Source organism: Ptiloglossa arizonensis, chromosome 3, assembly GCF_051014685.1.
Source record: "Ptiloglossa arizonensis isolate GNS036 chromosome 3, iyPtiAriz1_principal, whole genome shotgun sequence".
Taxonomy (NCBI): Eukaryota; Metazoa; Arthropoda; class Insecta; order Hymenoptera; family Colletidae; genus Ptiloglossa; species Ptiloglossa arizonensis.
In genome coordinates, this window is record NC_135050.1 from 25202687 (window position 1) to 25219815 (window position 17129).

At 35.5% G+C, this 17129-nt stretch overlaps 2 protein-coding genes across 7 annotated transcripts; both read left to right on the forward strand.

Annotated features, from left to right (window-relative positions):
- Positions 1-294: 294 nt before the first annotated feature.
- LOC143144127 (putative fatty acyl-CoA reductase CG5065) lies at positions 295-13012 on the forward strand. The gene is made up of 8 exons (XM_076306216.1): positions 295-629; positions 7857-8143; positions 9341-9657; positions 9830-10077; positions 10464-10647; positions 11025-11210; positions 11289-11549; positions 11618-13012. Exons 2-8 carry the CDS (start codon positions 7883-7885, stop codon positions 11694-11696), a joined length of 1536 nt encoding a protein of 511 aa, XP_076162331.1. The 5' UTR covers positions 295-629; positions 7857-7882; the 3' UTR covers positions 11697-13012.
- A 331-nt stretch (positions 13013-13343) lies between these two features.
- On the forward strand, positions 13344-17090 carry Gnptab (N-acetylglucosamine-1-phosphate transferase subunits alpha and beta). 6 transcript variants are annotated; one of them, XM_076306530.1, is made up of 10 exons: positions 13345-13526; positions 13686-13937; positions 14245-14311; positions 14408-14666; positions 14741-14952; positions 15054-15271; positions 15410-15837; positions 15945-16116; positions 16207-16394; positions 16466-17089. In XM_076306530.1, the coding sequence occupies exons 1-10, from the start codon at positions 13494-13496 to the stop codon at positions 16773-16775; spliced, it is 2139 nt and encodes a 712-aa protein (XP_076162645.1). In that variant the 5' UTR covers positions 13345-13493; the 3' UTR covers positions 16776-17089. The 6 variants fall into 6 exon arrangements, with proteins under 6 accessions (XP_076162643.1, XP_076162645.1, XP_076162648.1 ...); XM_076306533.1 differs by having other exon boundaries at positions 13346-13526; positions 13686-13739; XM_076306529.1 differs by having other exon boundaries at positions 13346-13526; positions 14245-14666.
- The last annotated feature ends 39 nt before the right edge of the window (positions 17091-17129 follow it).

The window sequence follows — 17129 nt, forward strand, 5'->3', positions numbered from 1 at the left end:
TTCAAAGTGAATTGTACACCATACCGGTCAACGCTTGAAAACTTTTTAATTACATCGGTAGACGAATAACCGACTCCGCGATCTCTAGTAATCGCTAGGGGCGACACTGTCGAATCTACATAATTACGCGATAATGCAACACCCTACTTACCTACCTGTTTCACGGGGTACGCTATAGACTCGAGGTCTATGGCGTTGCTTGTTCGCGCGGCTGTTTTCCTAGTACGTGAGTCGCGCATGCGCGAGGAACCCTGCTCGACTAACAACACAGCCCTCAGTGGGCGCGGTTAGCTCTCCGCTGAAATGCGCGAAAATTGCCACATGGAAAGTATCGATCGCAGAAAACCGAATTATAGAGAAAAATAAAAAGTGAAAAAGAGGCTGGAAATCGCGCGCGAGAAAGGTTCGCGAGTGACCGTAGAAAAGCGCACGCGGCGACATCTTGAGGGCGATGTTCGGGGGTGCGCAACCTCAGATTCCCGAATTTCGAAGGTTACGTGCCTCACGAAAATTCGCACGTGTCGAGCTGACCGGCGATCGACCAGAGACAATCTACGACGATTTCGAAGGATCGCTGAAACGGACGGAAGGATTGTCCACGAACGCTTCGCACCATCGAGTCAGATAGAGTGAGTCTAACGAAGAAAATACTTTTTCTTTTCTTTCTTCGGGACGCCGGTCCGCGAAATAGAGATGATTTTTCACCAAAAACGAAAATTTTGTGGATTTCCATGATCCATGTCTATTTCGAATTGTGCTCTTAATTGCGCGACAATTGTATTCCCAATTATGCAACAATTGTATTCATAATTGTCTAACAATTATATTCGCAATTGTATGACAATTCAATTCCCGAATGTATAACAAATTTCTTTTCGAATGTGTAACAGTTCTATTCTGAATTGTATAATAATTCTACTATCGAATGTATAACACAGTTCTACTCTCGAATGTAAACTAGTCCTATTCTCAATTGTTTAACAATTCTACTCTCGAACCAATAACAGTTCCATTCTGAATTGTATATTGCTTTTTGGCTATATTTAGCGTATCCCAAGTACGTTCTCCGTGTTTCTTTATATGTTGGATCATCCCATAAGTAATGTCTCTTATCGTACTTTAAATTAACACTTGAATCGCATCTCGGCGATGTGTTTATAGAAACTTCTTTCTATGTAACTTAAAGAGTACTCTCTCGACGGTCGATCGGTTGCGTTCGATGCAGTTTCATCGACATTTTTCATTTGAAGAAAAATTTTAAAATGAGCGTGTGCGTACTTCATTTGCGACATTGTATGATATATGAATTTAAAAAAGGTAGTACAACTACGGATACGATTAAAAACATCTGTCAAGTGTATGGTGAACGTGCTTTGAATTTGAGAAAGTGTCAAAGATGGATAACAGTAGAAAAAATTAAAAATTTCAATTGGGAACTTTTGTCACGTCCACCATACTCTCCGGATCTTGCCCCAAGCGATTACCATCTATTCCGGTCAATGCAACACTTTTTAATTGGAAAAAATTTCAACAATACCGAGGATGTAAAATCAACACTAAATGAGTATTTTAATTCAAAATCCCAGAAGTTTTTCAAAAATGGAATGAGAAATTTGATCGATAGATGGGGAAAGTACATCGAAACTGATGGTCGATATATCGATGATTGAAAATAAATATAAGTATTAATTTTTCTCGCCGAAAGTCACCGTCAAAAATAGACATTACTCATGGGGTGACCTAGTACAAGGTATGACTATCGTCTCTCGTATCACCGAACTTTTAACGAATCTCTCAAAATGTATGATAATCGGATCTCCGCTCGATCGTACTGTGGCATTTTACTCTTACGATTCGTATTTCTTCGATTCGAACTCGATCGTCCCCGTACCTACTGGTATTCTTTTTCACAATATTATGGAGAGCTGAAAAAACTTGGATTGAAGAAAATGTAGCACCACGTGAAAGGGAAGTAAGAAGCAAACGTCGAGCAATTTTCGCAGGCTTTCAAAGCTCGACTAAACTGTCCAATCCGATACAATTCGCATTTCTTTTCGGAGGTCAACTTCTCAGTTCGGCACAGTACATAATACTACTTCACACGTCGAATCAACATAGATGTTGACACGTTGGAATCTCGATCGGACCAAAGTTTGCACGCGTGTACAAATAACAAAATATTTCGTTAATTCCTGTCAGGTGTCATCTTTTCATCCTCTCACGCTACACAGCCGGCCAAAAATATGAGACCACCGCGCAAGAAGAATATTACACAGAATTGTACAATTATCCGTCGAAAGGTTGGAAATAATCTTTTTTATTATTTAGAACATCTTACTTTACGTTGACAAGGGTGTCTATAATTCGCGCACGAGTCGACGCTGTAAATTAATTTTCTGCTTCCTCCAACAGTTTTTCGCATACTGTAAAGACTTAACATACGAAGAGTGCAGGCACGGTAAAAAAGAGATCCGTGTTCCCATCTTCTGGTAATTGTGCTATAAAATGTAATAAAGAGTACAGTGGTTTTTATTAGCGGTAGATTCGGACATACTTGATCGAGTTTCGATGTTACTCGCGACATACTCGAACCCATCGCTGGTCACTGTGATCACTGAGCCGGAAGAGGAGCAACTTATCCCGATTCCTGGTTCTCTTCCGCTTTCTCTTTCACTCTCGGACTATTCATCCGTTCCAAGAGTAAACTGTTGGCTTTCAGCCTCGACGGTATCGCGTACTCGAGCACTCCAAATAAAGGTCGGAGCAACAGTTTCCATTCTTTACGATGATTTTCACGTGGAAGTAGAATTTACCGATTCTATTTGATTCGTTGGAGCGTGTACGCGTCCCTGGACTGCTCCCGGAGTTCACCACGTACGATCATTGCTTGAACGAGTCGTATCGAGATCCCGAAAGTGTGCAATATTCAGGTACTCGGATGGAAAATAGTTGGGTATCTGGTCCCAAACATGTGGCAATGTTCGGGTATCCGAAACTGAAATCGTGTCGTGCCGAGGTTCCGAAAGTTTGTAATAATCAGGTACCTGAATATGAAGCGGGGTCGGGTCAAGTCTTGAGGGAGTTTGTAAAATTCGAGTACTCGAATGTAGAGTCCGAAGTTCGAAATTTCGGGTACCTGTAGTAACCTTATCGAAAAAAAATTCCCTCTGAAATTTCGGGTACGTGTACTCTTATAATTTGAAAATCCCCCCCCCCCCCCGAAATTACAAGTACCTGTACCCTCCTGATGGAAAAAAGTTTCCCCCGAAAATTCAGGTACTTGTACCTGTCTAATTTTTTTTAAAAAATTCACCTTGAAGTATAGAGTACCCTTGCCCTTCTAATTAAGAAAAATTCCTCCAGGAGTTTCAGGTACCTGCACCCTTCTAATTAAGAAAAATTCCTCCGAAAGTTTCAGGTACCTGCACCCTTCTAATTAAGAAAAAATCCTCCAGAAGTTTCAGGTACCTGTACCCTTCTAATTTAAAAAAAAAATCCTCCAGAAGTTTCAGGTACTACCTGCACCCTTCTAATTGAAAAAAATTCCCCCCGAAATTTTGAATACCCTATACACTATTTTTAAATGCACGTGACTATCATCAATGGAAAAACTCTAAGGTAGCACGGGTACCCGAACTCTCGATACCCGATCCGTCTTCTTTTGGTACCCACACACTCATGGAAAAGCTCTCCCCCTCGATCCAGAGAAACGAGCACCGACGAATTCGAAAGCAGTCCACCGTCTCCCTCGTCCATGACATGTGCGTAGAGAATCTAGGTTGTAGAATGGAGGACCGATCGATAACTGGAATATCCAACTACGCATCGATCAATTCTTCCAGCGGGCGTTACGCGTATTGGCCGTAAATAGCCGCCGGTTTCGTGCGTTTACTATAAACGAATGAACCGATCACGGAACTCAATGCGAACCGAAATTCCGGAACTGAACCTTAACCACATGTTACAAACGGATGCTTCGATTTTTCCAATGGAAATATTCGCGAAAAGAATGCACATACTCCGCGCAGTTATCGTCGTAGATGGTCCCTAATGTAAGTTACCGTTTATGGTGCACCGAACGTTTCGGTGGCGAATTTAGGAAAAATAAAAATGATAAAAATCGAGACAATAATTAATATATTTCGACCATTATAATAACGAAATTTTATATACTTGTAACGTACAACACAGTAATCGTATTCTAAATGCGAAATTGGATATTAATATTATTCAATTGACTTCTAAACTACATTCAACGTACCTTTTACACGTGGTGTAAGCATACTCGGAACGGATGCATAAAATTCGCAGTTCACGGTAGATCCTTGAAAACACGTAGAGTTCGTAAACTAAAGCGGATGATCGATGAAAGTCTACGAAGGCGATAGCGAGCAACAGATTCTCGAAAGGAAAGCAGAGAGTTTCCATATGCGATCCGAATGCTCGAAACAATGTCGGTACGTGGACGTACACGTCTTATTATTATATATATGTCGTGTAATAATTTTAGGAGAAATGTTCGGAAGTAGGTCCGTTCGATCGATCGTTGCGATAAACGCTTGAAAAATTGACGTCGTTTAATGGCGAAAGCTTCTAAGCTATCTTTGCGCTGGGTAATCCACTTAACGTAAGACGATTTTCACTTAAAGCTATGAGAAAAACGACACCCGTCCGCTTCGTGTACAGCTTCTCAATTTTGGGACAAGGCTACTCGATGCTATTCTTCTCCTTTTTATTGACACAAGTTCAATATTCAGTCGAGTATCTTCGACACTAAGTATTTTCTTGTAATAGGTAATATATTGTAAATATATTCAATATATTATAGTACGTGTTCAATTCGAGTACAGCCACGTTCAAAAGTCACAGGACACTCGTTACGATCTCTTTTTTCATTGTGACAATTTCAAGTTTCTTTTCATTTTTCTTTTTTTTTATTTTACCAGGACCATCTATTTTAGTAATACAACTAGCTGGAAAAAATTCAATTTAATAAATAAATAATTAACGATAAGTATATAATTTTTTGAACAAAGACCTAAAACAATAATATTAAGCGATACTAAAATTCTTTTTTTAATTGTGACAATTTCAAGCTTTTTTTCATCTTTTTTTTGTTTTACCAGGACCATCTATTTTAGTAATACAACTAGCTGGAAAAAATTCAATTTAATAAATAAATAATTAACGATAAGTATATAATTTTTTGAACAAAGACCTAAAACAATAATATTAAGCGATACTAAAATTCTTTTCTTAATTGTGACAATTTCAAGTTTCTTTTCATTTTTTTTTTATTTTACCAGGACTATCTATTTTAGTAATTCAACTAACTAGAAAGAATTCAATTTAATAAATAAATAACAAGTAGATGAATTTTTTAATGAATGAATAAATAATAATAATCTGTTTCTTCGTTCGAATCGATCAATGTTTGTACAAACATTGAGCCTTTCTGTCCAATGTAAGGAATAATTGAACGTGCACAAATATATAAATCGAACATAATGCACTGTACCACGATTTGCGATAAATTTGCAGTAGTTGAATTACAATCAAATGTATTATCCTCGACTGTGACAAATACTCGTAATTCTGAAGTAGAAAACAATTGCAAGTATCGTAATTAAAAACTTTCGACTTTGTTCGTAAAATTGATCGGATAATATTGTTTTGAAACGAGATATTGTTTTTCGTTAGTTATTTCGTTAAACGTACAACGAAAAAATGAAACGAAAAGTTTTGTATTTCTAGGTGAGCTTTTTTTTTTTAATTTAAGGTCGCATACACCACGATCGATAATGATCTACTTGGTAGATTATTAATGGTAGATAATCTACTTGGTAGATTATTAACGATAGAATATCTACTTGGTAGATTATTAACGGTAGAATATCTACTTGGTAGATTATTAACGGTAGACTATCTACTTGGTAGATTATTAACAACCACTCGGTTTTTAGACTTTAACACTCTCGGTTTTAGACCAAGATCTACTTGGTAGATTATTAACGGTAGAATATCTACTTGGTAGATTATTAACAGTAGAATATCTACTTGGTAGATTATTAACGGTAAACTATCTACTTGGTAGATTATTAACAACCACTCGGTTTTTAAACTTTGTAAATTCTCGTACGATTTGGTAACTATTCCCCGAGTAAGGTTTCTTTATAGTAATTGTGCTGAAAAGTAGAAAAATTAAACGTTTCTGCGCGAAGTTGTGAGCAAGACCCGTACTATGACAACGCCAGGCGTTTAACGATTCGCGGATATCGATCCTTAATAAAAGTGAAGCCAAATGTCACGATTAGCAAAGCAGTAGACCACGCGTCTCCTACGTTGTTTAATACAATTAAATCGATCGATTCGTGCGGCAATCTGGATCGTAGTATTCGTTGAAAAATTTGAGCAACATTCAACGAAACTCTCGACGACGAACGCGACATTGAAATCTCATTCGATCGAACGTGACTTAATTTTAAAACAAACTCAATTGCGATACGAATGAAAAATTACCGACGATCCGAATCGGAGCAATTGATACATAAAAGGTATTATATTCAATGATAAGCAACTCGTGGTCTGCATGTGGCTCTTGAATTACAGTCTGTGCCAAAAGGATAACACATCCCGGTAAATTTCTTAATTTTTATTTCGTTAATTATAAAATATTTTTAATTGTACATATATATATATATATATATTTAAAATTAAAAATATTTTAATATTTCTATATATGTATATATTTTTTTTTTATGCGTCAATTCTTGCTACGTATACGCGAAGATGTTAATATTGTTAATTTTTAAATACGCTTCTACAATTTTTACGGAATGGACTGCCGTGTTATCTCGTTGAAACGTAACAATCTTTCAAATTCTCGATTCCAAATATTTTTCATTATTCGTTTTATCCACGTCTCATAATACGTGGTAGTTGATACCGGCCTGGATCATAAATGTCTGTAACGACTGTACCATAAATTGATTACCGACACTGCTCGTTAAACACGAGCAGGAAAGAAATTCATGAAGCCTCGACAACCTGTCGCTCGCGCGAGTAACTCTGAGCCCTTAAGATGGTACTCGGATAATTCGATCGTGAAACATCGACTCCTCTCTGGTTTTTTTCCAAAGCAAACCGTAAGACTTTTCCGTGCGGAGTTTCCACGCGGGTGTCTGTCCACGTTTGCGTTAGATTCACGATTTTTCGTAAATGAAAATAATAAAAATTGCAAGAGTCGCGCAATCTTAAGCGAAACGTGTCTCGAGAAACTGCTCCTGTCGTTCTGCTTGCATGGAACAAAGAAATGGTAAAATAATGCTAAAAAGAAATCTAGTAGCAAAATTTGTTGCAAAACCTTGTTTTAAAGTGTACGAATACGTTCGAAACTTCAACAAAGAACTCGAAATCAAAATGATTTAACATTCTCCCAATTTCTACATATTTTGTTTTCATTCTACTGATCTGTTACGTGTTTTACTTTTATCCTGCAAATCTGGTGCATAATTTGCTTTTGTTTTACAGATCTGTTACATGTATCACTCTTATCCTGCAAATCTGTTATATATTTTACTTTTATCTTCCAGATCTCTTGAATAATTTACTTTTGTTTTACAGATCTGTTACATGTATTACTCTTATCTTACAAACCTCTTGCATAATTTACCTTCATTTTACAGACATGTTACATGTATTACTCTTACCTTCCAAATCTCTTGCATAATTTACTTTCGTTTTACAGATCTGTTGCATGTATTACTCATATCTTCCAAATCTCTTGCACAATTTACTTTCGTTTTACAGACTTCTTACCGATTACCCAGATAACGTATTTCCCTTCTCTTTCGCAGATTCTTCGATCGACAGTTCACGTTAAATGTCCACCAAAATGGGCATTGCCAATGCACAAGTGAACGCGGAGCACGTGAACGACGAAGCGTACATCAACGGATACTCGATCGAGGCGTTCTTCGCCGACTCTGTGATCCTTTTAACCGGGGCGACCGGTTTCCTTGGAAAAGCACTCCTGGAGAAGTTGTTGCGTTCGTGTCCACGTCTGACCACAATCTTCATACTACTTCGCCCGAAGAAGGGGCAAACCGTCGAGCAACGATTCAAACGGATGCAGGAAAGCTCCGTACGTTATTCACGATTCGTATCGATCGCTGGATCGTTACGTTAACGTTGGAATTACTAAAAAAAAAAAATATAATTAAAAAACGAATACGACTTGTTTCGAAATTCTATTTAAAACTACTCGATCAGTCAACGGTGCCCTTGGTTACAATATTCGTGGAGAATTATCAAAATAGACAAATAACGGTACTCGTAAACCGATTGGTCCTTTCTTTATCGTTGAACAGTATTTTCAATCTTATTGTGGATAAATTGCAACCAAACCTTTCGAAGTGAACGTACCCTCGATGAAGATTGATTGTCGAGTATTGAAAACAGCGACGATCTCCGAATGGAAAATATTTAAAAACTTAAAAACTCTTTGCTCACGTCCGAAATATTTTTTAACGTCGTTTACCATTCGGATCACATTTGCACGCATCGATTACGATTGGACGTTACGTAACGATCGTTGTTAAAATTCTCAAGGAGTATCAATTGCTCGTAGATCCGAAACAATCTTCGGGGTATTCGATTCGAATCGATTCGCGCAAGTATCGTTGAAGTGGCGGTATTAAAGAACACTTTGGATCAAAGTTGAAGGGTTTCGGAGGGAACGAATATACCGTAGGAGTGACTTCTTTACAACTAGGGGCGTGCCAAACGCTTGAAAGTCATTGTTGTGCAGGGTAGGGTAGTAAGTTTGATCGCTTGAATGTTTTCATTATTTTTAGAGACATGGAAAAACTATCAACTACCAAATCTAGTTATTGAAATGCATAAAACTACACGTTGAGATCGAGGACAATGCCAAAGAAGTACACCGTACATGTGTTTCAAGTAGTTCTTTCAGTTCAACGACCAGACAAGTGTATTCGGATACAAATGCTTGGCTATATTCCGAGTTGTACACTTGACTGGCACCGAATCTATAAATTCGAGTATAATATTTGCGATAAATAAATAAATTGCCCCGGTAAATTTTAACCATGGATTTTGTAACGTATAAAAATTTGAACGACAAATATACTCTCTGTCCAGAGACATTGGTTCGGCGCTCTATCTTAAAATGTGCTTCTTAGACTTTCGTTAACCTTCGACTTGTCGATTCAATTGTTTTTAAGTCAAGTATTTAAGAAATAGAATTTATTCATTGATTTAAATATAACACAAGAGATTCATCGAACCGATTTTCTCATGAATTTACAATTGTTCGCAGATTTTCGACAGACTTCGAATGGAGGTCCCCGGAGCGTTGGACAAAATCCGTCCCGTGAAGGGTGATGTGACATTACTGAACCTGGGCCTCTCGCCAGAAGATAGAAATATGTTGATAGAAAGAGTTAACATAGTGTTTCACAGCGCAGCCACCGTGAGATTCGACGAGCCGTTGAAAGTGGCGGTTAATTTGAATACAAAGGGCACGGACCGCGTCATAGACCTCTGCAAGGATATGATAAACCTAATCAGCATTATCCACGTTAGCACGGCTTATAGTAACGCGAATCGAGACGAGATCAGCGAATCGATTTACACGTAAGCATTAATTCGGACGATATTTTTATAATCGCACAAACAATCTATTATTTACGTTTCTCGTAAATTTCTCTTTTTACGTCGCTACAACGAATCGAGGTCTCGCATCTGTTGACCCGTATTCCAACCATATTCTAACAAGGATTCTTGTGTATTATTAATGAAACGGCAGCACAAGGGTGAAACCGTCTACGGTGATCGATATGTGCGACAGCCTCGATGACGAAACGTTGAAGATACTCGAGAAGAAGATTTTAGAGGGACATCCCAACACTTACACGTTCACGAAGAATTTAGCGGAGCAACTAGTATGGATGAAGGCATCAGACTTACCAATAGCTATAGTACGACCTAGTATAATTTGTGCCGCACAGAAAGAACCGTTTCCAGGCTGGGTGGACAATTGTTACGGAGTTACAGGTATTACATTTGAAATTTTACGATGAAGAGAATGTACGATAAAAATTCACGAAAGGGTGTTTATTAAGTAAGTTATTAAGTATACGATTAAGTTATTGGCAAATATTTAAATTCGGCATCAATTATATACAACTTGAGAGTATACTAACTTTCTTTTGTTAAAGTTTGTACAACTTTCCCGTTCGTAGAATTATTTTGCTGAAGAAATTCTAAAGAGTATTTTCGATTGATAAAACGGTAAAAAAGAAACAGAAATATCGGGCTAACAAAATGGATCCGAGCAGGAGGAATTGTAAAGTGTATTTATCGGTTGATAAAACAGGGTACAAAGTATATCGATTTTACCGAATATGTAAATCTATATTGTATAATTTAACGTGTTGCAGGTGTAATGTTGGAAATTCTCAAAGGTACTGCCAGATGCGTCAGGTGTGCCACGGAACTGGCGATCGACTTAGTACCTATTGATTACGTTACCGACACGTTAATATGTGCAACATGGCACAATACAATGCAACAGAATAATTCCATTAAAATTTATAACTGTACCAGTGGTGCAGACGGTCTGAGGTAACGTTCTCTATATAGAAAATAATATTTCGGACAATAATCAAACGCAATTCCGATACGTTCGTTTTATAGAATTTGTGGATAATGATATACAGGGTGAGTTTAAATTTCAATTCCAGCATGCATTAGACGCGTGTGACTGCTAAACGCCATTTTCGACTGTTATCGTCGAGGAGTGCTTTGACTGAAGCTGACCGTAGTTTAAAAACATATGATTTGTAATCCCATGTTTATTAAAACTTTTTTAGTTTAATAATAGCGTAGAATCTGCCTGTAAAGATTGGGATACCCGTGTAGACTCGCCCTGTATACATAAGTTGTGTTCAACGCTATATGTATTCAATATTATAAACATTGACGACACTTTGTCCATTTAGATGGGGACTCCTCACGAAACTGGTTTCAAAATACGCCATAGAATCGCCATCAAAATACGTAATGTGGTATCCAGGTGTCACAGTGTGTACAAGCAAATTTATCCACAATCTTCTAACAATCACATTACATTTTTTTCCGGCGTTTATCATGGATTTTGTTTTGAAGCTGATGGGCAATAAACCAAAGTAAGTAATAGCCAGTCGTCGAGGGAATTCGATGAACAATATGCATCCGACAATTTTAATAACAAATCCTCGTTTCAGAATGTTGAAATCAGCGAAACGTTTGGACCGAACGTTCGAGACCGCAGTTTTCTTTACCACGCACGAATGGAAATTTCATAGAAACAATATGCATGATCTGACGAAGAAAGTAAAAGCGTTGAAGGACTCTAGTAATTTCAACACTGATATGGATAATCTAGATTGGGACACGTATTTGCACGATTACGTGTTAGGAATTAGAAAATTTATTTTGAACGAAAATCTCGAGGCTGCGAATACGTCTCGAAATCGATTATTAATGTACGTATAGGAAATAAAAATATACAGATTTTTAATCATTGTTTGATCGAGAATTTTGATGATTTCAGATTGTACTGGATACATCGACTCACTCAGATATCGAGCACAATCATGCTGCTAGCGATGATAAGACGCATCGGTCACTGACCATAACATTCGGTAATTTTATGTTACCGTTGGTTGATAGCGTGTTATGCACGCGCTCCTCTTACGGACGACACATGTATTACAATACAGCATGTGTAATGTACAAACCGTAATGCACGAATTTTATTTCGTTGATGTTTTCATTCGTAACGTTACACTACGGTAAATGCCTCAATCGATTCAACAGCAATGAAACTCAAAGGTTACTACCCCTTCTAATGAAAATGTAGTCTGAATCGAGGGAATAACGAGGAAGATTCACTTTCTCTACCTATATATCGTCAACACCGTACTTGCGCCATTTCGGTGCCCAGAGCAACAATGAAGACACAGACCCTTCGTCCATCGTTTTACAGTAGATGCACTCATGGGTATGTTGCATCGTGTGGTAAAACAATGTTAATCTCAAATTTTTGAGAAAACAAATCGACGTAGATAAAAATCATTTTTGCTAACTATACGAATCCTAAAATGTTGAAATAGATAATTTAATTTTGTTCACTTTTAACATAACACGACGCCCAGGGGTACGTGTCCCTCCTGCGTCTGCCAAGCCCTGTATATCATACACCAATCTTAAACGATCATAAGCGCTTTCATCGACAAAACATTTGTACAATTTATATTTGTAAAAATTTAATGTAAAATAAGAAACAATCGGTGTAATACATCTTGTATAATCCATCGTACACTTAATCTTCTTGCCGCTAAAGGTATGCAAAAATAGCTGTACGCTATTTTTGTCAATAATATATTTTGAACATAACCATAGATTTTCACAAAGTCTATGTAAAGTTAAAGACAATTTCAAAAGGAATTCGATAGTCCAACATTTTATTATTCTGTTTTTATTGGAACACCTTGTATAATAGTGTGTGAAGTCACTTTCCGCGATGGATGCGTCAAAACAAAACAAACACGAAATAAATATAGTATAGAATATATGTAAGTATAGTACTTCCACTACTCTAATATAAAATTGCGGGAAATTCGTATGAAATATTTCCGAATGCTACTGACAAAGTCATTAGAATTTTCCTACTATAACAAGCGGATATACTTACTTAAATATACTTACTTGAAGAGAAAAAAAATATCTACTACACATACCTCACTACAAATAATCTTGAAATTGAAGACACTTAATTGCGTTAAATGAATTCACTTTTCGAACGATTACAATCAAAGTGATGACCGTTATTTTTGTGCTGACATTAAATTTTTTACCGATATATGCAGACATATTTTAATAACGCATAGACTTCGCTATAAAGAGTGTATTAAGAGACGAACCATGGAAGTAAGAAATAAATGTATCTTAAAAAACTTTGTATTTGAAATTTAGTTACTCTCATATTAACTTCGTTATATTATCCTGCTAAGAAAATTATTTTTGTTGAAATTGTGGAATTATTAAATTGTACGTTCAAGTTGGCATAGAAATTTGAAAGTATAAAACTAATAATTTAAATAATAACTTTTGTTTGCAAGTGCACGCACAGAAATTTGGAAAAATACTATAAGAACTGCAAACGTAGGAACTATAAAAGCATGAATTAGAAACAAGTGAACTTTTAAAGAGAAAGTACACTTGAACATAATTTAGTTGCCTTTGTAACACTACGCTTGTCGCAATCGTTCATTAAACTCGTTTATGTCCGAACAGAAAAGTTAAATTAAAAGGAAGAAACAAAAGAACAAATGAATTGAAAAGAACGTGACTAGATAACAAGTGTTTATCATGAGATAACTGATACACGAAGCAAAGAGAGGCAGGAGTGTAGTAGCGAGAGTAGGATGATACACATGAAACAAAGGGGACGAGACAATGTATGTATATTATCGTCATTCAAATGTGAAGTTAACAATCCCGTAGAAAGCTAATGCAATTTTCAACAACTTTATTTTCTATAAACTATTGTTTTAATAATCATACATTGGAGGAGTTTAATTTTGGCGCTCATGTACTGTAAGTGTTAGTTTTTTCAGTTCGTTCCTATGCAAGGACAAAACTTTGGTGGTCAAAGTCAAGCTGAAACAGCGGTAGGTGTAAACAGTGGTGTATGGATTCGTACGGCAATTTTAGCGATGCCAATCGCATCTAGATTCTTCATCAATATAATGAGCACATGGAAATTATTACAGCGTCGATGTTACGATCTACTTTCGTACAAATATTCACTTCTGGTGATACTGATAGCATTTACTTGCATATTTATCGGCATCATTCATTTTGGAGAGGTTAGGCGATCCACGATTTTTCGCGATTGTTTTGATACCGACTACCGTGTTTGTTTGTTAAAAATTTCTGTTCTATTTCTCATTGATAATCATTACGCCATTAATTTTTTAAATATATATTTGTAATTGATCTAATCTACCAACTTAAATGTAAATACGTTTTACTTTTTGTTCGTGTTCCAGTGATAATACACTTTGAAACGTAAATGAATATTAAGCTTTTTCAATTTAAATGTCACTAGAAACTGTCTCTTACTGTTTAATATGTATAAAAATTGATAAATTTTAATTAAATGTACTTTTTCAGATATGGGTAGCTTGGAGTAAAGAAAAATATGAAGCAGTATTTCATTCCTTCAATGATAATATATTAGGTATCTCTTTTCAAAAAAAATTATGTCAACATGTCCCAATAGATGTTGTATATACATGGGTCAATGGCTCTGATCCAATCTTTTTAAAAAACTTAGAAAAACATGTTCCTGTTATGGATGTTAATACAGCAGCTTCCAGATATAGCGATAAAGATGAATTAAGGTTTTCATTGCGTTCAATAGAAATGTATGCACCATGGGTCAGGCATGTGTACATAGTTACTAATGGACAAATACCAAGTTGGTTGGATATGGATAATCCTAGAGTTACTCTTATTACTCACGAAGACATTTTTTTAAATAAAAGTGATCTACCAACATTTTCTAGTCCTGCTATTGAAAGTCATATTCACAAGTAATATAAAATTTACCTATTTATATAAAATATTAAGCGTTTATATTCAATTTCACATATTAATTTTTTTGTAGAATTCCTGGAATCTCTGATAAATTTTTATACTTTAATGATGATGTAATGTTAGGGGCTGAAGTGTGGCCAGAAGATTTTATTACACAAGCAGGAGGCCAAAAAGTGTATCTTGCCTGGTGGGTTCCTGATTGTTCTGATATTTGTCCTTGGGCTTGGGTGGGCGATGGATCATGTGATCCTGCTTGTAATACAACATTATGTGAATTTGATGGTAACTGTCATTTTTCATTCTTGTCTTTAAATTTTGTACTAATAATTTGGTAAAAAAAATATTACAAAGAATCTGAATCAATATCAGTAATTAATTTATAGGAGGAGATTGTGATAGTACGCCAGTTCCTACTGATAGCGAAGCACTTGACGAAGAAGGAGATTATCCACAAAAGTTTTTACAAGATACAGAAGCAAATACTAATTATGGATTAAAATTTTTAGATATATTAAGAAATAAAAGCAAATCTGTATGGAATAATACAGAAGCATATACTCAACAAATATTGCCAAATGAATCTACACACTTGAAGCTCAATGTAAATAAATCTTATAATTTTAAAACCGATAAGTATATAAGTCACATTGAAAAGTATTTTAATAAACATGAAAATAATCAAATTATATCTACTCAAAGATCAATGTTATCGAAAATGATACGTAAGATGAAATTTCAGAATTCAAATTATACCGAAAGACGCATGCAACTGAAACGTTATTTAAATGATGATAACATAAACTTACTACAAATTAGCAGTACTATTAAAACTAATAATAAATCCAATTATTCCGATCAGTGGAAGCTGAGAACTAGACAACTTGATACGTATGCTGAATCTTTGTTGTATGTGAATAGAATATATAATATGGCATATGGATTTGAACGTAGGAGAGTACCTGCTCATATGCCTCATTTAATAGATAAATGGATTGCCACTGACATGCAGAAAAAGTTTGAACACGAATTTAAAAAAACGTCTAGTCACAAAGTTAGAAATTCTGAGGACATGCAGTTTGCATTTTCTTATTTCTATTTTTTGGCAAGCGAGAAACGAAAAGTGCCAACTGAAGAGATATTTGATACATTTGACACAGACAAGTCAGGGTATTATATTTTCTAAAATAACTATCATGTTTTTATCAATTATTTTTTATTTGTCATTTTTTGTTATTAATGTAAAATTAATATTATCATTGTTTTCTTTTGTTCAGGACTTGGTCGGACAGAGAAATTAGAACACTCTTGTCCAGATTATATCCACTACCTCTTGATTATAGTCTAGTTGTAGAGTTTGAGAATGCGATAACAAATTGTTCAAATCACGTAAAAATAACAGAAATATTGAATCCACCACAAGGAGAAAGATATTTGGATTCATCCCTTGTAAGTATACAATATTGTTTTATTCGTTATAACTAATATTCAAATATGAGATAAAACGTAAATAAAATTATGGCGGTTCACGTTTTACAGCCAGTTGTTTCTAAGGAATTGATAGCAAAATGCGAATCAGTCTCAAATAAGATTGAAGCTAGATTCGGCGAAAAGAAACTGTATCCACATGAAATAATTCGGGCGGGAAAGAATGAAATATTCGAAATGTTAACGAGCAATGTATCTCTAACGGTGCAACTCTTAGATGAGATTCGCAGAGATCCAAAGTAAGTTATTAAATTAATTTTTATTAATTATAGATTTAAAGAATAATTCAAATAACTTTGACAAATTTTAGAAAATTTATATGTTTAAATGATGATATGGATCCTCTTCGACGTTCAGAGAATGAAATTGTGCGGGCATTATTGAACGATTTTTATCGCTCACTTTATCCATTGCGTAGCACTTTCGAATTGCCTCTGCAATATCGAAATCTTTTCACTCATCGACATGAACTTTTTGAGTGGAGAACTAATCGTGCAAAAGCTAGAAATTTATTATTATGTCTTATCGTTTTACTACTTGTTACAACTTTTTATCATTTGTTTTATCATCAAATGCGGCGATTGTTCAGAATGCGAGCATTACCCACTCTCCTCATTTAAATTATTAAGACTAAATATAAATGTAAAAATAGGATTATGGAGAATTTATCGTCATCTTCCACGATAATACAAACACAACAACGTCTTCTAAAAAATTGACTGAAAATCAGATTGTAAATATGAAACTTTACACGTTGTTTTTTTAAAAAATGTTACCAATTTTACAAATAATACATATTTATGTATTTTCTCCGCTAGGTATTAAAAAAAAATTAATATGTCTTTATATAACGAACCACGACGATCATTTCTCATCTATTTATGAAAAAGTACGAGTCATTGCAATGAATTAATACCTTCTTATTAAACTTCTTATTATACATTTTTAGAATTCGATGTAAAAAGACACGAACA

Coding starts and splice junctions, on each gene's coding strand:
- Gnptab (XM_076306528.1), top strand. CDS start 13,494: ATGATACACATGAAACAAAGGGGACGAGACAAT. Junction 14,667..14,740: donor ATTGAAAGTCATATTCACAA/GTAATATAAAAT, acceptor ATTTTTTTGTAG/AATTCCTGGAATCTCTGATA. Junction 14,953..15,053: donor AACATTATGTGAATTTGATG/GTAACTGTCATT, acceptor ATTAATTTATAG/GAGGAGATTGTGATAGTACG.
- LOC143144127 (XM_076306216.1), top strand. CDS start 7,883: ATGTCCACCAAAATGGGCATTGCCAATGCACAAGTGAACGCGGAGCAC. Junction 8,144..9,340: donor AACGGATGCAGGAAAGCTCC/GTACGTTATTCA, acceptor AATTGTTCGCAG/ATTTTCGACAGACTTCGAAT. Junction 10,648..11,024: donor AGTGGTGCAGACGGTCTGAG/GTAACGTTCTCT, acceptor TTGTCCATTTAG/ATGGGGACTCCTCACGAAAC.